Source organism: Trachurus japonicus, chromosome 14, assembly GCF_045865225.1.
Source record: "Trachurus japonicus isolate A0001 chromosome 14, Traja_1.0".
NCBI lineage: Eukaryota > Metazoa > Chordata > Actinopteri > Carangiformes > Carangidae > Trachurus > Trachurus japonicus.
In genome coordinates, this window is record NC_140920.1 from 20307182 (window position 1) to 20329400 (window position 22219).

At 45.7% G+C, this 22219-nt stretch overlaps 3 protein-coding genes across 3 annotated transcripts; 1 reads left to right on the plus strand and 2 right to left on the minus strand.

Annotated features, from left to right (window-relative positions):
• Nucleotides 1-2550: 2550 nt before the first annotated feature.
• Nucleotides 2551-5316, minus strand: LOC146974706 (early growth response protein 1-like). Its single transcript, XM_085798295.1, has 2 exons — nt 4790-5316; nt 2551-4328 (listed from the first exon to the last, which is right to left on the minus strand). Exons 1-2 carry the CDS (start codon nt 4977-4979, stop codon nt 2971-2973), a joined length of 1548 nt encoding a protein of 515 aa, XP_085654421.1. The 5' UTR covers nt 4980-5316; the 3' UTR covers nt 2551-2970.
• Nucleotides 5317-10614: 5298 nt separating this feature from the next.
• Nucleotides 10615-11441, plus strand: hspb9l (heat shock protein, alpha-crystallin-related, b9-like). Its single transcript, XM_085798297.1, has one exon. It carries the CDS (start codon nt 10685-10687, stop codon nt 11324-11326), a length of 642 nt encoding a protein of 213 aa, XP_085654423.1. The 5' UTR covers nt 10615-10684; the 3' UTR covers nt 11327-11441.
• Nucleotides 11442-16441: 5000 nt separating this feature from the next.
• fam53c (family with sequence similarity 53 member C) lies at nt 16442-20981 on the minus strand. The gene is made up of 3 exons (XM_085798296.1): nt 20846-20981; nt 19051-20084; nt 16442-18171 (listed from the first exon to the last, which is right to left on the minus strand). Exons 1-3 carry the CDS (start codon nt 20850-20852, stop codon nt 17872-17874), a joined length of 1341 nt encoding a protein of 446 aa, XP_085654422.1. The 5' UTR covers nt 20853-20981; the 3' UTR covers nt 16442-17871.
• Nucleotides 20982-22219: the final 1238 nt, after the last annotated feature.

Consider the following 22219-nt stretch of genomic DNA (forward strand, 5'->3'; position numbering starts at 1 on the left):
TGTGCTTAGGATTAACTACATATTGGATGTAAACATGGCCAGTGACTAAGCTTTGTGTCAGAAGTCCAGTGAAAGGGGATCACGTGATGCAGCTGAGCTAGGAAGACATGCTCCGGAGTCGCGGGGGAGCGTACCTATGTTCCCCGGTCGCAATACATACTGGGGAACTGACCTTTTTTCTGGACTCTCTCTATCTATCTGGCCTGTCTAGCCTCTACCTGGTCTTTTTACTAAACTTAACCAACTCCTTTCTTCATTGCCTAAAACCAACCAATAGGACAATTATACTTCTCACTCAAAGTCACAACTCAACTTCTGACTCAAAAATATGCAAAAATATGCCAAGTCACTCACAACTCCACTTCCAGGTATGGGTACAAAAATTGCATGTTCCCCGGGTCCTTTTGGGGAAAAGCGGGGGAACATAGGACCCTTTTTTAGAAAAAGGGTTCTATGTTCCCCTTTCAAGGTGGGGAACATAGGACATGGGGAACATAGGGATGATCCCAGTCGTCGCGGTGTTCTAGTTTTATCAGCGAGGTTTTGCAAAGTGGCTCGTCTATCAAAATAAATGATTTAATCTGTACGTGTTATTCAACTCACTATTCACTACACTGAATTGAGAACGTACTGAAAAGCCGAGGCAAGCACATATTTGTGTTACTATAACTTGACATATAATGCGCTATGATGTACTATTTGTTGAATAAAATAAACTCCCCTTTTCAAAATCAAGATCGTATAATTATTTGTTTCCTCTTTTCCATTAGGGTTCTGACCATCAAATCAGTCATTCTGTGTATAACTCAGACCATAATAAGTAACCTTGGTGAATATGAGCAAGTTTCTGAGTTTCCGAGTTCTGAGTGTAATCGAACGCAGCATTATAGCTGATGATAAAGGGGTTGTAGATTTAATAACCTTTTTATAACCCGTCCACTATAGAAGCTATTGGTTGTCCATATATGCCAAATAAGGCTGCCACATCTCTGCAAAAGTGTTAGTCATTTCTGAGTGTATACATTTTTCAAGTGGAACAAAGCTATTAATTTCTGAAACCCATTTTCCTATAGGGATTTGGGAGTCGGACTTAAACGTGTTGGCTATGCACTTCCTGGCAGCGCACAAGGCCAGTGTGAGAAACTTCTTTTGGGCTTTTCTTAAAGCAGAAGTAAGTGGTCCGGTCGTTTTCGCTAATGCTGCGTTCCAGGCAGGCTTTTGAAATCGTAAATTACAGCTTCAAGTCACAACTTACGACTTTGTAGCGTTTCAGGCAACCCACTCGTGTTTTTCCGACCTGTTTTACCGGTGAAAGTCACTATAACGGCCACTCGTAACTTCCGACCGGTGAACTCGTACCAGATCGAACTGGTACCACTTCACGGTCGGAAAAATACGAGTTTCCTTGAACGCACCATAACAGTCCTCGTCCCTACGTCGCCACATTCACGGCGTTCCTTGGCTGCACACACAGCCCTGCATGCCGTTCTCTCTCCTCATTGGATAAAAGACTGTAGGATACGATAAATGTTTTCTCTTCGGCTCAGAGCAGAGCAGAGGGACTGACAGACCCGTGTTTCAGTCCAAACACTCTATGTAAGTGATTGCTGTCGGAAGATATAACTATTTAAGACTTATATTAACACAAATATATCACTTACTTCTGCTTTAATTGTGCATCAACAATGTTGTTGACATGGCAATGAAGTATTGGAAATTGAAAAATTGAACATTACATATTTGCTCAAAAGGAATAGAAGTTTGCCATTTCTGTACAGGTTCCCTACACATTGCACACCTTTGGTTGCCCAAAGCTTGAAACCACCATCTCTACCTGGTGTAAAATCATTGTTTCCCCAACCTGAGGCAGAAACATGCAGCTGCAGTTTCTCACCCGATCACTGGAGTGTCCATATATCTAACTTTACTGCAGAAATAAATGAAAAATAAAGAATTAATTAAAAATGATTAATAAGTATCTATCTATCTATCTATCTATCTATCTATCTATCTATCTATCTATCTAGTAATAATGAATGAACACAAACTTATCACACACATTGAAGTCTAACCTACTGTCCCTGTCTGTCCACTTATTACATCACAGCACACACACACACAGCATCTGGGAGCCCTGCCAGCAAAAAGACGGGCCAGTAGGAAGCTCTCCTTATATGGCTGTCAGGACGTCCGCTTGAGAGACAGGAAACACCATATTTGGGCTGAAGCAGTGTTGTTTTTCCTGCAGAGTTGGGCCAGTGACAGAGGCTGGTTCCTTTGGCTGTGTGACAAATGCACACACGCTGTCAGCAGTAAATCCTCTCTTCATGTTTGTGTGTGTGTGTGTGTGTGTGTGTGTGCTCTATAATCTACAGAATGTAACTCTGACATTTTTTTTTTCCTTGAACTCAAATCTTTACTGCAATGTAAAGTTATTTTTTTAACTCCCGCTCTTCGTCTGTGCTGATGCAAGACACCTGTAATTAGTTTCTGATCTCCTGACTTTGTGAGAATCTAAATTCGTTGTCATTGACGATATGAGACAGGAGCTGATTGTGATGTTTTTATTCTTCAGCTTGTTGCTGACGGAAAATGTTCAGTATAAAATCAAACACTGACTTGAATGTAAACATACAAACATCTTAGAACCTACTCAGTAGATAAAATACTATATACATTTTCACATATGTTACATATGTACAGTATGTACAGACACATGGAGTTTGTCACTATCAGTGAACAGAACGTTTTTTTCTCTGAGCTTTGGTTCAGAGTTTGTTTCAGTTTCCAGCTGAAGGTCCAACTACGGTGGCTGAAAAGGCTCAGCAGCAGCCTGAAGACGTCCAATGATCTGCTGCCGTGGTCCTGCTGACCTTTGACCTCGTCACTCCTGGACAAACAGCAAATCAAACATATTAAGGCAGGGTTCGGTGTGGGGTCAAAGGTCACGGTGGCATAGGTGGACCTTGGTCAGCAGATGTTGGAGCTGTGGGGAGAAGGGAGCTCCGACTGAGGGCTTCCCATTGGAGAGGAGCAGGAGGAGTAGAGGTGGGGGGATGGGGAGGAGGTGTACATGTGTGACAGGGAGGAGGAGCAGGAGGAGGTGGTGGCGGTAAAGCAAGGGGAGGAGGAGGTGAAGCAGGGAGAGGCTACCGGCACACTGAGGGAGGAAAAGGAGGAGCAGGGGGAGGAGCAGGAGGGGAAGAGCGAGGCAGCAGGTGAGGAGCTGTGAGCAGGGGAGGGGTAGGAAGAGCAGGGAGATGGAAGAGGAGGGGAGGAGTAGGTGGGGGGCTTGGGGACTGGGGTAGGGGCAGAGGAGGCAGAGCTCATGTCCATCCTACGCTCTTGCTGCCTCTGGTGGATCTTGCTGTGTCTCTTGCGCTCGTCGCTGCGAGCAAACTTGCGTCCACACTCAGTGCAGGCGAACGGCTTCTCCCCAGTGTGCGTGCGGATGTGCGTGGTCAGGTGGTCGCTGCGGCTGAAGCTGCGCATGCAGATACGACACTGGAACGGTTTTTGGCCCGTGTGCACGCGGACGTGACGGGTCAACTCGTCAGAGCGAGAGAAGCGCCGCTCGCAGCCGTCGGCGGGGCAGGCAAAAGGACGTTCATGAGGCGGCGTTTTGCACTGTCGGCCTGCTGGAGACTTTCTGATCCGACCGGACTTGGTGACCTGGGTCTGGGGGGCGGATCCCTGAGGCTGCGTCTGCATCTGAGAGGAGAAGGCTTTGATGGTAGACAGCGGCGTGAGTGACGGCTGCAGAACCGGCAGATTCAGGCTCTGTGACAGCATGAGCTTCTGGTCCTGATTCAGGCCCAGCTCGGTGTCCTGCTCCTGTGGCAATAGGTAGTCTGGGAGCATGGGCACTGCCAGGGGGGGTAGATGGAGGCCGAGCTTGGAAGTGGGTGCGGAGTAGGCAGGAGGGGGGCCCTGAGGCTGGAAGGCCTGGGAGTCCGCAGGGGCGATGAGGTCGGGAGAGGCGGCGGAGGTGTAGGTTGGGGCGGCGGAGAAAACTGAGGCGATGTCAGCAGAGCCACAGCTGATCTGGACGGAGCTGAAGCTTGGCTGTGGCATTGACGACGACGATGATGATAATGTCGCTGATGATGATGATGATGATGAGGAGGAGGAGAGGCTACAGGCTGCAGGGGGAGACGCTGCCATGCTGACCAACCCTGTGAACAGGCTGAGCAGAGGCTCTGCCCACAGGCCGCTCGGCCCACCGGAGGCTGACGGCTCAAAGGTGAAGCGGCCGCTGTAGGCCAGAGGGGTGAGACGGGGGGTGAGCGGTGGGAAGCTCTGCAGGTCTGACAGCTCCAACAGAGAGTCTGAAAAAAAGAAAAGTAGGACACCAAGTCAGGAAACAGGAAGATAGAGACCAGAGCCATTGTATAGGGGAGAAAGATGAAGATAATTCTAGGGGCCCGGCCCCAGCGCCCAGTGGGGCCCACAAAAAACCCCAGTAGGATCTTTGTATGACTGAATTATTCTGCATAAGACCCTGACTAATACTCATAGTAATGCTGCATTAGCATCAAAACAAGGCTAAATAAAAAATGATAATACATATGTATAGTCTAAGTAAAAAAGTAGGCTAGAAAAGTCAGGGGCCCACTTCCTATCTTTCAGGGGCCCAGAATTCTTACCAACGGCCCTGATAGAGACACCTGTGGCTCTATGCTTTGAGCTGAGGTCGGCCCCCCCCCCCCCCCCCCAAAAAAAACAAACAAACAAACAAAACAAAACAAAACAAAAAACACAAACACTTGGTCCCCCTCTGGCCTCTCACCTCCATATTCTCCGGGCTCCGCGGCTCCCTCGGTCATCAGCGAGCCTCCGGCCACGGCGCTCTGCAGCAGCATCTGCAGCTCCTCCAGCTTCGGGTAACCGTCCAGCGGGGAGAGCGGCGGCGGAAACCCGGCCAGCGGGTCCGCGATCTGAAGAGCGGACAGGAGCAGCTCCGCTTTGGTCGCTGCCATCTCCCCTGAGCAGGGAGAGTCAGAGTCGGAGGCACCGGCAGCTGTGGAGCGCAGCGGCTCCTCGAGGTCCCGAGCACCGTGCTGCTCCCGCTGGGGAACCGACCCGCTGTCCGCTTCTGAGTCCGGCGGAGAGGCGCCCTGACCGGCCTGGCGTTGCTGCTGCTGCTGCTCGGGGCTGCGGTGCTCGGAGGAAGCCAACGCTGAGAGTCAACAGCTCCGGGTCTAGTGAGTGATTCTTATTACATGTGAAGCTGCTGAATCATCGGCAGAGTGAACCCAAGTGTTTATTGCCGGTTGGTGTTTCACGTGTTGATGCTGTGAACTTGAACTAGAACTCTGTCAGGTTTCCTCAATGAACATTCCGGCTTTATATAGACTCCTGCGTGACGTACATTCCCATATATGGCACGGAGGAAGCCCATATTTGGTCAGACCGGTGAGCTGCACACGGAAGCGCCGCTGCTCCCAGCGAACTCTGTGCTGCGGTTTTCGAAGCGCGAAGGATCCGGTCCGGTCCAGACCTCGGTCCACCACGGTGAGTGTCAGCAGCCGCCAGCCGGGATTGCAGCCAGTAAACGGGGAAAGGGAGCAGAGTCAGTCGCCATGGCCGGAAACCCCGCAGACTCGTCACAGCTCCGATCCGTGTTTTCAAGCTCTACGTCACATGGAGATCTTCCAGCGGCGTCATCACTTCCTCAGGCCATATTTGGGTTTGTTTCCTGTCAGACTACCGTTCTGGGGCCGTGGCGTCCTGCAAATCAACTCAAAAACCAGAATGAGCAGCCTGCAGATGATCCAACTCCAGCACCAGCACTGAGAGTCGGAGGTCACGGAAGCAGAAGTTCAGGTAGCCTATCAGGAAGCCTGCAGTGAACAGCCAAGTAGAAGTTCTGCAGAATGAAGAAGACATTATTGGTTCATATTGCATTCACGTGTTCATCACAGTTTTATTACGATTACGATTACGATTACATTAATGAATCAGACTGAACTGGATGATCAGCTGTTGCTCAGATCCAACATGTGCAGCAAGATGCTGGAGATCTTCTATTGGTCTGTGTTCACTGCTCTTCTGCTGGGGGAGCAGCACTGGAGCCAGGAATGCACTGAACAAACTGATCAGGAAGGCTGTCTCCGTGATTGGCTGCAGTCAGGAGACCTTCGAGGCAGTGGTTGAGAGGAGGACACTGAACAACATGTATATCCCTGACCACAAGTAGCCTATGGGACAGACAGAGTGGATGGCTCAAAGCTTTGCTGTCACAGGGACATGTAATAAGATTTTATAACTCACATCTGTCCAACAGCAAACACACTGGGCTCAAGAAAGTATTTCCATAACACCTGCACCTTGCACAGTTCTTGCATCGTTACACCATTATTATTATTTTCCTAACAGTCCAAATGTGTTGGATATAACATGTAGAAAGTATTTTAACTATTCGGTACATATTTTCTATTAATTTGCTCTTATTATTTACATTGTGGAAATATTTTTATTCAAATTGTTTGTATTTCATTCTTCATTATGTTTCTATTTGCACTCATGTGAATATCTGCTGCTGCAGCACAATAACTTCCCAGCCTGGGATGAATAAAGTATCTGTTATCTTATCTTAACTTAAAGGGATAGTTCATCATTTTGGCAAATTGGCCCATTGCCATAATCCCTATTAGCAGACTAGCACAGTCTCCGCCCACCCTCCAGAGGTGCATTGCTAATGAGCTGCTGGTGCTGTGCAGAAGGAGAAGGAGAGACCAAAAAGGGTCGTTGGAGGGGCACTTTAATTGTCGGTGCAAGCTATTTTTGGAATGGTGGAGCCAAGCCGCGAGCTGCTCAGAGCTACGCTACGGAGGCTCATGGGATTTCTTGGTTTCCCTCATCAAACTCATCAAATACACAATCCAACAAGTCCAAAATGCTCTGGTGGACAAGTTGTGACCTGCACATTCACCACGCTATGAGATAATAACAGAACGTTACCAGACAGAGTTGTTTTCGAGATAAATTCATGCAAAACCGCTTTTGCGCGTTGCCTTCAGGGACAGTTTTTTAGCAAGAAGTCTCTGCATTTCCCTCCAAAACAACTCTGTCTCGTAACGTTCTGTTATTATCTCATAGCGTGGTGAATGTGCAGGTCACAACTTGTCCACCAGAGTGTTTTGGACTTGTTGGATTATACAGTGGACAGTGCAGAGACTTCAGTTTCCATTTCTTCGTGTTAATATCGTCACTGTCATGGTTAGGAGGTGGCAATGGAAATATTCAAATTTGTCATCTGTGGGTATGCAGTTTTCTTCTGTTAACATGTAGCAGAGTCTCCATTCAGTCTCAGCAACCCAATGTGCTTTTTATTTTGACCACAAGGTGGCACTGGTTCTTCATTCTTTGCACTGTTTTCTAATGTTTGTTAAACTTGTAATTAATAAACACAGTGTCAATAAAAAAAGTGTTTCCTGCTATTTACAAACCTCATTGTATTAGAATACTGTGTAGACCTATTTACTGTTTTAAGATACTGTAATAAATTTTGATGTATAATAAGTAATGTGAGGTAATGTTGAGCTGCCACCACCTTTGTTAACCCGGTCCGGTCCGGTATTAGAAGTCAGAGAGCACCCACCACAGACAGGTAAGTATAAAAGTAGACAAATCTTTATTTTCAATTAATTATTAAGTTAGGGACGTCTGCAGCCAGCAGACCAATGAGGGCAGCTCCAGCAGGTCAGGCAGGTACTCCACCATCCGGCGACACCAACACTGCACACAAGAGAACACACCCAAAGAGAGACACTGCACACAGAAATCACTGCACAGCAACTGGAACTGGTACACTGCACAACTGCCAACTGTCAAAATCACAAAGCTAACTTTGTGATTTGAATCTAATAATTCTTTTAAAAGCAGATTTGTTTCACCTTTTCCAATGTTGTAAATGAAACGTCTTTGTCTTCTGCTTCTTTTCCTCTTTTTCCAGCCTCTTTTCTCACCTCATCTCCAGGTGTTGTGTCAGGCTAGCAGGGTTTGTTGTTTTGCTGCTTGCTGTCTTCTCAGGGTAGATGTGCTGGAGATCTTCTTGATTTGGCAATATAATAGTTATTTTGTTGTTATTTGTTTTCTTTTCCCATCTTTGTATCCTTATGTTGCATTTTCCAGGACATCAGCTTCCTCTGTTCCGTTTTTTCATCCAGAAGTTGGAGATATTTCAGGAGCTCATAATGTTGCTGCTGCTTCAGTCGGAATCTTGCTCTTGCTCTTTTTCTCTTGCTCTCGTCTCTTCCCCCTGCCTCTTTTCTTTCCAGCCACTAACCCAGGTGAGTCTCCTCCCCAGTGGCGCCCCTGGGAGCCAAAACACGCGTTAAAGTGCCCTCTTGGAAGCCTGGCCCACCACAACCGAGTGCTCCAGCACAGTACACGAGCAGCCAGACACAGACTGCAGTCCAGAGAGAGTGAGAGAGAGTGAGGCCAGGCACCGATCCCCTCTTAAAGCAGCAGCTCCGCCCCCAGCATGACGAAACTCATTCATTTCACCAATATTTTGTTATGATACACTAGTGCTATTCCCCTCTGAGTCCGGGATGACCTGTTATCAACATCTGGGGTCTGTAGGTTGACCTACTGACCTCTGACCTGGATGATGTCATCTCACGCGCGGTTCGTTTCTGCGTGTTTCTGACTTGTCAGAACAAAATGAGCAGCTGGATGAAGTTCGGCTTCCACAGGCTTACTCTCCACAACCTGGACTCACTAAAGCTCCGGCTAGTTGAGCTAAAAATGGACCCGAATGCTGAAGTGGAATGATTATTATCAGAATGACCTGCGCAGCGCTCAGAGATGACATCATCCAGGTCAGAGGTTAGTAGGTCAACCTACAGACCCCGGATGTTGATAACAGCTAACCCTGGACTCAGAGGGGAATAGCACTAGAGTATCATAACAAAATATTGGTGAAATGAACGAGTTTCGCTGCAGATAATGTTTTATTAAGAGGCTGCATTGCGCTGCCCTGTGTACGCGGCTCTCGGCTGGATCTTATTTCGTCGGAACGACTTGTAATGACATCAAAGTTATCTGGGTGAGTAAAGTATTGTATTTTATGCAAGAAATAAGGTCTAGAATTGTAAAAAAAAAAAACGGTAATTATCCTTTAAAACACAAAGTATGTTGCAGGCCAAACAGTGTTGACTAAAACTGACATTGTTTTAATTAATAATATATAATTTTAATATAAATTTGAACAGCCAGTGTAAGGTCAAATTTCTCAATGAAAATAAAATAAAATAAGAATATATAGAATATATAAGAAATATATAATGAAAGAAAACAAATAATTTTGTTTTTCATTCAAGCAAAATGAGAATATATCAGATATGAATAAGCTGGTGAAAACTGGTCAGGTATTCTCTCCCATACCATTTTGTCAATGCCAGATACTTGCCATATCTGGCATTGACAGACTGGGGGGACTGAAAAGTTGAAATAAAAAAACAAGATGAACTTTTGCGAGTTCTCGCTGCATTCACCTTTATTGAGGAAGGAGGTATTCTGCATAAGTCAAATAATCATAATTCTCTGAATTTTCATCCGGGTTTTGATCACAACAGGCTATACACTAAAACAAACACATTGACAGGTCATATTCAACCTGACTGATCATTATCATGATAATATTGAGAACATTCCAGGAACAGGTAGCTTATGCTACATTTGGAAAGTTCCATTTCTAGGAAAACCTGAGGGAGCTTTTGGGAACACTCCCAGAAAGTCATTTTGTAAAAACCTGAAAGTTTCTGTTGTTAGAGGGATAGTCTATATTCTGGCGAATTCACCTATCACCATAATAGGGTTAGATACATTACCTTTAATTATCGGTGCATGTTGTTTTGAGATCTGCGGGGCAGAGACGCTAGCTGCTCAGTGAACACAATGGAGGTGAAGTCCCCTATCATCAAACTCATCAAATACACAATTCAGTGAATTGTGCATGTTCTCATGGGAGGGAGCTGGACAGCAGGAGGCCCTGTATCAGTCGACCAGTCTTCTTGATGGAAGTTAATGTAATGTCAACATGATTTTGAAACTGTCATTGTAAAGTAGGCCTAGTTAACCTAACCTTTGATCCAGATCAGTGTGGATCAAAATGAGATGTAGTGACTGGTGAATGATGTTGATGACACAGAGTGAAGCTGAATAAAGTTTCATTTGAAATAGCACAATGTTATCAACGTCTAATATAAGATCATTTTGTAACTGTATTTAACACCTCCCTGAAGGTGACATCGCCTCACACACCTCCATGATGCGTCTTGTACTATGAATCTGACATTTCATTTGAATCCTCATGACTTCACTTGTCTGTTTGTGTGTCTGGCCAGACATCGTGTCAGTGTCATGTCAGGGAAATGAACATGTGTGTGGCTGTTCACCTGCTTTATAAAGACCGTGACAGAGTCCTGGAGCAGAAATAGAACAAAGCTGAGATGTGTTGGCATGTGGCAGCAGGCTGCAGTAATACCAGCTGCATTTAGACCGTGACACACACACACACACACACACACACACAGGAATGCTGATGGAACTTTCCAGCAGGGTCTGTGTGAGTATATAAACAGCCAGGAGAAGGGGTATCAGACAGACAAACAGTCAGAATTCAAACTGAAGGCACTGATCTGTAACCTCCAGACCTCCAGAAGCCACTCTCAGGATGTTGTGCCCTAGCGTCTTCCAGCCGTCCCCCGTCACCATGGGACCTTTCCTGGACCTGCACTGGCCTGTCCGCAGCCTGTGGCCCGAGACCCAGCCACTCTTCTACCACATCGAGCAGGAGATGATCCGCCACATGCAGGAGATGAGGCAGAACATGGAGTTCATGGAGAGGCTGCACCAGAAGATCTTTGATGAGATCGACCAGACCACGTCGTCCACCTTCAAACCCATCAGCTTCCAGGACCTGTGCAAGGACAACAGCTTCGCCCTGAGCCTGGACACCAAGGAGTTCTCCCCCGAGGAGCTTTCAGTCAAACAGGTGGGCAAAAAGCTGAGGGTCAGCGGCAAGACAGAGAAGAAGCAGGACGACGGGAAGGGCTCCTTCTCCTACAGGTGTCAGGAATTCAGACAGGAGTTCAACCTGCCAGATGGCGTCGCCCCCGAGACCGTCACCTGCTCGCTGGTGGGAGGCCGCCTACAGATCCAGGCCCCCCGGGAGAGAACGGTGACTGATGGGAAGGAGAGGGTAGTGCCTATCAGCCTCACCTCTGCGCCAGCCATCACCTCTCCCTCCAACACGGGGGTATTGGACAGCAAATCGCCCTCCTCAGACAGCCCCACCCCTGCTGAGAAAAACTGAAATTGAACCATCTCATCTGTTAACCCATCTTTGTTGTGTCTGATGGCCAGAAACATCACATTCTTTACCTGTACTTTGGTTTTGAAACAATGAACTGTTATAAACTAAATATTTCCTATGATGTTTCAAGTTTGATTTATTTTGATCATGTGATGGAGACAAATTCATTTTATCGAAAAAAAAAAAAAAAAAGAAAGTTTCAGTTGTTTTCATCTGTGATGGTATTTGACATTTGAGGCAAATGTTGTCTCAATAACTGAATTCCCACACCCAGTGAGAGGCCTACATCTATTACACCCTAAAGGTAATAATGTGACCGTCTGAATGAATGTGGTTGTTGAAGGCTCAACTGAAGTGAGACATTTGAGCTACAGAAGATTTTCACATTGCATCTCCAGCTGTTGTTGTCGCTTCTGTTGCCACGCAACCGTGACAATACTGAGTAAAGTGTGAGTCAGTCAGTGTTGTTTGCAGCCATATAATCATGATATTTGTATCATTTTCATTATTATTTTGATAATATAGGGATGTGTTGGATCAGGAAGGTTTCACAGGTGGGCTGACGAATGATCTACAAGAACATTTTGAGGTCACCAAGATCTATTGAGTCATTGATATAAGTTCCTTTGTGGCCTTACAAATGACCTGACCAGGGCCGTTATAGAGGAGAAAGGTGATGATAACTCTAGGGGCCCAGCGCCCAGTAGGGCCCAAAAAAAACCCAGTAGTCTAATCTTTGTATGACTGAATTATTCTGCATAAGACCCTGACTAATACTCATAGTAATGCTGCATTAGGGCATTAGGGTGATCATGTCTGATGGAGAACTGTTGACTTGAGTTTGACCTGAAAACAACTTCTCGGACGTGGAGGAGCCTGTAACACAGACTGTGATTTCAGACAAAAGTTAATTATGCAAAGAAATTGAATGTGTGTGGGTGCAAATGTCATTGTAAAAAAGGTTTCAGTTTATGAAATGCTGTTTGGTCCAAAATGTCAGTTTTGACGTCCGCATTAGTACATCAAATTTGTTCATCATTAGATGACAGAAAACACATTAGTCCAACTTAATGACAACACAAACTGTTGTGTGTAGGCTATTGTACATACAACACAACACAAGTGAACACTGATGTCCTCTAGAATAAAACAATAAAGAAAAGGTCAACATCACTGTGACATTGCAACCTACAAAAACAATCGGACTAGTTCTCTTGAAATTTTATTTTGAAAGTCTTTCTCAGTTTCAAACATCTTGTCTGTGTCATCTTACTGCTGTCCCTGATGTAAACACAGTAATATCAATGACTAATTCAGTTGTTTTCTGTTAGTTCAACATCATCTTTGTGGTTGGTGGGGGTCAGAGCTAAACCTGTTACAGTTTTTTTTTTGTGTGTAGTGATGATGATAATAAAGACATGACACCGGTTTTCCCCTTTCTTTATAAAATAATTCTCATTAAACTTAATTTATTCACAAACTGCTTTTCAAATTGCCACATTGATGTTTTTCTTTTCATCACATATCACAAAAAACATTTCTAAAAGACGAGATGTCCGAGTCTCTGCCCACTCTGTACACGTCTGCCCCTCCCCTGACCTGAAGCTTCTACTATTGTTTCAGACACAACGCATTCACAGATGCTGCGCCGTGCTAAGACATCAGATTAGAAATGTTAAGAAAAACAGCAGAAAATAATTAACAGAGGGACTAAAAATGTAACAGCTACAGTACACATTTCCTTTTCTTCTCCATTAGTTTTGACTTTTCCTTTTTTTTCTTTTTAACATTTTGATTTACAGAATAGTAGAATAAGTTCAGTTAAGGCTTATGCTGAGTGTTATGGACCAGTCAACAGAAACAAACCTACAAACCAGGAGGACAGGGGTGTGTACACATATTGTTACAATGTGTGCAAGCGAGTGTGTGTGTGTGTGTGTGTGTGTCACAGGGAAATTCTTTTTGTTTTCATAAATGTATTTTTTATTTTAGATGATAATGAATGAATTGACCCTTTAATGTTTTCTGTGTAGTTAGAGTACATGACGCTGACAAGCTAGCTTACAGCAAACTTAGACCTCACATTAAAGCAGGTCAACATTTGGGCAGAAAGTCCTGTTTGTTTGTGTACAGTAGCTGGAGTCAGAAGGTTACAGCTAGCTCGGCATATGGACTGGAAACAGGAGGAAACAGCTGGACACCTTTTACACCTTTTAAAGTGCAGTTATCAACCTCAAAACAGAGATAACAAGAGATGCACAGTGATGCTCTGAGCAAACATTAGCAAGCAGAACAAGTAGGACACTCCTATACTAATGTTAAGCAGGTAGCCTATAATGTTTACACGTTGATGAGTTAATTAGCTTGTATTGCTAGCCTCGCGTCACCAGGATCTTCAGAGAGGCGAAGCGCCTGGTGTCTGTTAACTCCCAATTTTTCTAGCGGATCCGGAAATCACCAAATTCACCAAAGTAAGTGTTCACCAACATAAAACGTATAAAATAGACATTAACTTGTAATACAATAGAAGCAAAAGGTTAACTTAATGGCTCTGGGACTTTCTTGTAAATTATATTCCTTAAATTAAAGAGTTTCACCGCATTTTATTAGCTTGGTGCTTTTATTTTGACGGAAAGGCCTGTCTCTCTCGCCCTGGATCCGGTTCCTTACCAAAACAGCGAGTCAACGGCCCCAGACTATGTATTAGCTGATTCAATTTCAGAATTTAAAGATGATCAATTTCCTGTCTGGAAAACATACTTCACCATAGATTACAATGATTTTACAGTTTAGTCTTTTTTTTTAAATTTTTTATTATGAAGTAAAAACTGTTCCCCAGAGCTGCTCCTTTGTGTCATTTAGCTCACTGGTCTAACTCACTAGCAGATGACTAGTTAGCAAGCTTTTTTGTGAGTAATATTTAGAGAAGAAGATTTTTTAGTAGCCTATATATTTCACCCTCTGCATTAACTTGACACTTGGATTATTACATGACACAATAGTAAATCATCAGCATTTCCTTGCTAAAAAATAAAACAGCCATCTTTGCAGAATTGGAGACGCTAAGTGTTCGGATACATTCCCATATGTTGAAGTCATCAACCACAAAATAAATAAATAAATAAATAGATAAATAAATAGATAAATAAAATAAAAATATAAGCTAGTTAGACTTATTAGCTGAAGGGGACTGCTAACTCCATCCACTGACAGGAAGTTAGCCAAAACGACCGGATCGCGTACTTCTGCTTTAACTATAGCTCATTTGGTTGTAAAACCAGATTTTTCATTCATTGTTAATTCCAATTTTGTTTTAGTATAAATTTTCATGTGAGGTGTCAAAATGTCATGATATGTCCAACTCTGAGCTGACTGAAGCCGTCATAACTCGCCTGCCAAACTCCGGTCATTATGCTAAGCTAGGCTAACCTTCACATCCTGACTCCAGCTTCTTTGCGTGCGTGTATATAATAAACGTCAGATCCAACCCCTCCAAAAGTTGAACTGTTTCTTTAAGAATTACACTGAGTCAGAGACATTTCCCAACAACTAGAGTATAAAAAAAAGCAGAAAAAAAATCACACAAGATTCTCTCTCTCACTCACCCACTCAATCACTCTCTCATACATACATACATACACACATACACACACAACCTTATCTTTTACAAAGTGAATTTGTTTGAAATTTTAAAAGTTAAGTCTTTACAATCTAAAGTTATTAATCCATCATAATCAGTATCTGAGATCTAAAACACACAGATCTATTTTTATTATTGTTTCGACAGGTACCATGTGTATTACAGGTACACTCTGTCAGTCTGTGTGTGTGTGTGTGTGTGTGTTATAGGGACATTGTGTTTGTGTGAATTATAGAGATGTATTAGTGTGTATGGTGATGTGTGTTTGTGAGTCTGTCTGTGTGTGTTACAGGGACATTGTGTAGACATTTTGAGATATTCCTTCTTGTCTCCTTTTCTGACTCATTGCTGTTGCGTCACTATGAAAATGTCAGTATCACCATGTGACAACACAAACTGACCCAGACTGTGATTATAGGCGATCTTAAGATGATCAGCGGAAATGTGACACTGTATGGTCCTGTCAACAGCTCAGACACTCAGTCAAACTGTGAATCGCTGTAAAATGTTCACACACATGCAGGTTTGTTCTTTTTTGTGGGATTCAAGTGAAAATTGGAGGAAAATTAAAATCCCATCGTTAATCTCAGCAGTTCAGATGTTTCCACCTTGTGGTTCATTGCTGTAATTTGATAGAGATCAAATCCAGATTCAGAATAATCGCTCCAGAGCAGAGTGGAAATCAAATTTAAAGACATCTGTAAACATATAATGACTGAACTCTTATTGAGTCTCACACTGGGCTGAACTCAATGTAAAGCTATTTCAGAGCAACATATTTAGACTGGACACAGACAGGCAAACCAAGGTCGTATACGACAACTTCCTGTCTCTTCTTCTTTTTCTATGGTTTAATGGCACCAAACCGGCTGATTAAACACACACCGTAGCAATTCACTGTTTAAAATTTCAAAAACAAGTCACATGACCACCTCTCACACACACACACACGCACGCGCACGCACACACACACACACACACACACACACACACACACACACACACAGAGTAAGTATTTGTAGTGTATTAAGTGACAGGTGTATGACAGGAATGTGTGATCTCTGGTGAACAACAGCATCAGTGGCTGGCTGTCGTCAGTGCAGCCTGATGGGACGACGCCACTAAACACCAGCAAACCTGAATGCATCACCATGCCCAAGTCACAAGATGGTAGTGTTTACGTTTACGTGTGTGTGTGTGTGTGTGTGTGTGTGTGTGTGTCTCATCAGCAGCATTGTGTTTTTGTGTGTATTTGTTGTTCTACATTAAGCTGTGCCAGTGAGCTGATTCCTGTCAACTCCTACTATGGCCTTGGCTCCATATTGTTAAGATGCTATGAAAATGATGACCATGTCTGTACCAGTTGGAATTTCACTGATCACTGATGAAAACACAGCTTTACCTGTCAAATGATTTTGTATTAATTTTCTCTTTCCAACAAAACAGCCAATCAGACACTGGGTCCTGTGGTCTGGATGATTTGTTGAGTCATTAAAGGCAGAGTAATAATATTTTCACCTCTGTAACAAAAACAGTCTCAACTGAAGTGTTGCTTTATTTTGAAATTTCCAGCACTTCATCAAACAGACACATACTTTGGAACTAAAGTTTATGAACATTAAAACTCATTTCCCTGGTTACCTACTCTGAGCTTGACAGCTGACTGAAAGAGCAACAAAGTAGAAGACTTTTAGATAAAGCAACATTTGTTTATCTATTTAACAGGGTTCCCACTCTTCTCTTGAAATCGTTTTCCAGGACATTTTCAGCTGCTACAGTTTAGTTTTTACGGCATCCCCTGTCCCGTACAAGCATTGGAGAAGCGTTCTTCTTGTCAATGGTACCTTAATTTGTAAATTAAATCAGTTTGTTTCTATGTTTATTCCTCTCTCTCATTCTCTCTCCCAAAAGTCTGATTTAAAGATGTGCAGTCTATGGCTCTAATTTATGAAATAATCTCTTAAATGCTAAGAAATTATGAACATATTTTAATAGAACAGCACAGACATGTGTTTTTTTTTCGGAAACGAAATCCTTAGCAGGGTCGGTAAAAGTCAAATAGAGCTCTGGTAGTCATGATGTGATAAATCATTTTCCAGGAGATTTGACTCTCTCATTTTCCATGTGTTTTTCATGACTGGAAAATTGGTCAAACGTTTTCCAGGTTTTCCAGATTTTCCAGGACGCGTGGGAACCCTGATTTAAGTGACTCAAATATGTCACTTTCTTTCCTCCTGACAGTAGGTCACAACCTCACAGCTTCATCTCACCTGAGCTCCACCTGTAGCATCACAGGACGTGAGTTTTCTGGGTTTTGTGGTGAACTGGCCCTTTCAATCCTGACTGCAGACTGAGGCTGTGTGTGTGTCTGTGTGTGTGTGTGTGTGTGTGTGTGTGTGTGTGTGTGTGTGCGCATGCGTGTTTGTGTTGTGGTGCAGGCTGTGACAAGCGTGGTGATGATGGGTCAGGTAGGTGTTGCCCGTGGCGACGGCCTCATCAGGTCCTTGTGTGTTGGAGGCTCGGCCGCTGTGAGCCGAAGACGCTTAGAGGCTGACGGACACCTGGACGTCTGAGTCCTCAGGGACACTGGGGCAGTGATGTCAGAGGTCAGAGGTCAGCAAAGGTCAGGCGCAGAACTGGGCCTCAGACGGTCCAGGTCTCCGCTCGGCGACGGCGTCCAGACCCTCAGCGGCGAGGCCCTGACGGCGGCAGTCACATCATCACTGTCGTTGGGCGGCTTCCTTTACCCCAGCTCATCCATTGAGAGAAGGTGTTGTTCCTGAGAGCCTTGCTGATTGGTGGCAAGGAGGTGAAGTGTGGACAATGGTGGCCCAGGAGGGGGTTTAGATCCTTTAAAACTAAATTTAAAAACGGGAACAGAGACAACTTTCCATTTACAAATTTGTCAGTTTTCTTCTATTAAGTTCAAGTCCAGTTCTGTACAGTCCCTCTCGAACACCGCCTGCTGTGCTGCCTCGCGCTCGTCCGCCTCTTCCTCCCCGTCGTCCTCGTCGTCCTCGTCGTCCTCGCGACACTCCTCGTCGCTCTCGCTCAGCGGCCCGATGCTGCTCCGGCCCAGGCACTCGGCGGGAGAGCAGGAGCTCCGGAAGTCCCCCATGAAGGACTCCATGCCCATGCAGACGTCGCCGCCGCAAGCCAACCTGCTGCCGCCGCGCTCCAGACACTGAGGGTCGATGCTGCGAGTCTGCAGGAGGACAGGAAGAGGACAACGACCATGAACAGTCTAGACACATCAGAGACACACGTCACAATGCAGTATTTGTAATCTGTAGAACCAACAACATGATCTAACCCTCTGATGAAGAGACTCTCAGACTTAAACAAGTAAAAAAAAAAAACACTTAATAGATTCATCTTTTTTCTCTCTTTGATCATTGATCATCTTTGATATACATAAAAATGTACAGGTTGTAAATTTATCAAAATATATTTATAAGACAACTGCAGTGCATGCAGTGCAGCAGTGCATGCTTAAATTCAATGTAATGTAGATCTCAATATGGCCAGAGACAATATCCAAATAAAGAGGAAACTTTTTTTTTTAATTTTTTTTTTTACAAAAGGTAAGTAAAATGTGTCAGTACATTGTCTTGCATTGTCAGCACCATTAAGTGTTGTGTTGCTGTGCCAACACAACACTTAATGGTGCCCTCTACCTATATGATGCCCTCAGATCATATTCTCAAGATGTCTAGGGACATGTTTGTGTGGTCCAAGATGCAACCAACACCAGATATTCTATTTGACATTATTTTAAGTGGATTTTTTTTTTTTACAAATGTATTCAAAATGACAGTATTTGCCCAGATAATCACTATGATGTTTTTACATTTAGCATGTTTCTTGTCATGACACATCATTATTTCCATTCACAGCAGGAACCTGAGACCCCTGAGTGTTAAAGGGATAGTTCAACATTTTGGCAAATTGGCCCATTGCCATAATCCCTATAGTCATAGCAGTAGGTTCATTACTTTTATTTGTCGGTGTTATCAATCAAACCAACATCTGAATCTTGAAGACAGTGTGACCTGAGCTGCTTCTGATGCGTTTCCTGTTGTACCTGAGTCATCTTAGTGAAGTCGAGGACGGGGCGGGCGCAGGGCCGGTCGGGGTCTCGGCGCCGCTTCAGGCCGGGTTTGAGCAGCAGCAGGTCACAGGGCTGCGAGTGGCAACGCGGCAGCTGTGGCGGGAGGTTGCGCCGCAGAGATGATGGCGTGCTGCAGGCCGAGGAGGGGGAGGCGGGAACCGGGGCCCCCGCCGTGGCTCCGGCGACTCCGGCGGCGGCAGCGGCGATGACGCTGCCCGGAGGAGGCGCCGCCGCCGCCGCTTGACTCGGCACGGGAGGGGGAGGCAGGAAGGTGGAGGCTGCTGAGTCTCTGATGAGCACGGGGGAGAGAGAGAAACGCCTTTGAGGAGGGGGAGGCGGGTGGAGGGGGGAGGGGGAGGAGGAGCAGGAGGAGGGGGAGGGGAAGAAGCAGCAGCACGCCCCTCCCCCTGCCGCCGCCTCGCTGGGGTCCCAGGGGAAACTCCAGGGCAGCGGCGAGTCCGGAGACAGCGCCAAGCTGAAGAAGGTGGGGCTGGACGAGGAGTGCAGCGACGAGTTCAAGGAGGAGCTGGGGGCACGAAGGGGACAGACCCCTCCCCCGGCCACGCCCACCCCCATCCCCACTCCCCCCACCCCCGCCCCGCCGCCCGTCACACCTCCTCCCGCTCCGCCGTGGCACTGCTGCCGACTGACGGGAGTCCAGACCCGCGAGGCGCTGGGCCGCCACGTGTAGCGGCACCGCGACAGGTCCTCCGGCACCGACAGCGAGCGGCAGTGGCGTTTGGGCGGCGGAGGAGGAGGGGGAGGGGGCCCGGGGCCGGGGGGGGCCACCGCCGCTCCGGGGAGGGAGAGCTCGGACGCCGAGGTGCTGGGCGCCAGGGGCCGGTGTTGCTGCGGCTGAGAGGGGGCCCCGTCCAGGGGGTCCGCCCCCTCCTGCAGGTGAGCATCGGGGGGCACCAGGGGAACGGGGCCGGGGGGGAAACTAGAACTCAGTAAACCCCCCTGCAGGCCGGACTTAGAGGGAGGGCAGAGTTGCCAGTAGCTGCTCTCTGAGGACACAGACACACACACACACACAGTCAGACATCACATCTTGTTTTGGATTTTTATGACTGATTTAAAGGGATAATTCAACATTTTGGCAAACTGCCATATTCCCTATCGTCATAGCAGTAGGTTCATTACAAGCTGTTTTTAGATCGGCAGGGCAGAGACATGAGCTTTACATGCCGCATGGTATTTCTGGCTTTCCCTCATCAAACTCATCCAATACATAATCCAACAACTCCAAAACGCTCTTGTGGACAAGTTGTGACCTGCACATTCACCACGCTATGAGATATTAATGGAACATTACGAGTTGTTTTCAAGGCAAATGCGTAACCAGAACTACATTCCAGACACGGCTGCTGGGCGGAGTGATTTCAAAAGTGCAAGTCGTTCTGAGTATTTGCTTCATGTGTCGTAATGTTACATAATTATACGTTATTATATCATAGTGTGGTGAATGTGCAGGTCACAATTTAGTTTGATGAAGAAAACGTGGAAATACCGTGCAGCTCGCGTCTCTGCCCTGCCGATCTAAAAAAAACAGCTTGCACCGAATTAAGGGTAATGAACCCACTACCCTATCACAATAGGGATTATGGTGATAGGCGAAATTTGTCAAAATATCCGAAATATCCCTTTAAATTCACCCTTTTCACAGGTAAACTGTAGGAAACATGGGATCCAGAGTTTGATCTGCTCTAGTGACCAAAGCTGTGAAGTGCTGTTGCCTCTGTGGTTAATCAGACATCAGGAAACTCACCAGGCATCAAGCCATCTGGGGGCCAGCACTCTGTGAGGGTTTTTGGGTCCAGCAGGGACTGAAAGACAAAGACACACAAGCTACAGCTTGTCTGTGGACAGGAAGTTTCCCTGGAATTCAGTCTAGAGTCAGCTGTTCTAGTTCTAGCATCAACCAGACCAATATCAGATGGCGACAGTCTTGTGTCAACTGATCTCAGTCTCGAATCACCTGGTTTCAGTGTAGAAATATCTGATGTCAGTCTTGATTCCAATGTTTGTCTGTCTAGATTTAACTGGTTGCAGTCCAGAGTCAGCTGGATTTGGTGTGAAATCAGCTGATGATGGGTCTGTCTATCATTAGCTAATGCCGGTCTAGAGTCAGATGCTGGCAGTCCAGAATCAGCTAATGTCAGTCAGCTGGTCTCAGTCTACAATCAAATGCTTTCAGTCCAGAATGTGCTGGTTTTGGTCTAGAATCAGCTGGTTCCAGTCATTTATCAACCAGTTTCAGTCTAAAACCAGCTGTTCCTTGTCTAGAGTCAGTTGGTGGTCACAGACGTCCCCCGCCTGAGAAGGGTCGCCTTCCAGAGTCTGCTTCCTCAGGCTCTCCACCAGTAGTGTGACCACAGCATTGTGGCAGGGGGTGGTGGGGGGGGGGCAAGGGGAGGAATAGGAAAAGGAGGTGGTGGGGCAAGGGGTACAAGAGGGGGAGAGAACAGGGAGGAGAGGGGAGGAAGAGGAGGACTAAGAAGAGGAGGTGGTCTGTGTGTCTGTTTGGTCTCCGGCAGGAGGGGAGGATGGGGGGGTGGGGGGGCGGGGCGGTTGCAACTCTGCCTCCTCCTTACCAACTCAGGGCCAGGTAGCCCTGCCCACTTTCACAAGGACATCGTCAGTCACCTGTTGCCCCCAGCAACACACCTGGAGAGAAGGGGGAAACGGATGAGTGTGGTCACATTCATTCATTAAAACATTCAGTCAGAACATCAGACCAGAACCCAGACTGGTTCTCTGAGGTCAGATCCTGGATCTGAAACACATCAGGTAACTCCAGGGCCGTTGCTAGGAATTCATGGGGCCCCTGAAAGAATACTAAAGTGGGCCCCTGACTTTTTTTTAGACTACTTATGTATTATCATTTCTTATTTAGCCTACTTTGTTTTGATGCTAATACAGCATTACATATGAGTATTAGTCAGGGTCTAAGCAGAATAATTCAGTCATACAAAGATTAGATTAGGCTACTGGGGTTTTTTGTGGGGCCGTACTGGGCGCGGGCCCCCTAGAATTGTCATCACCTTTCTCCCCTATACAACGGCCCTGGGTAACTCCCCATTATAATTAGACAAGTTTGCAAAAAATACTATGAAGGAGGAGCAGCAGAGATGAGTGACAT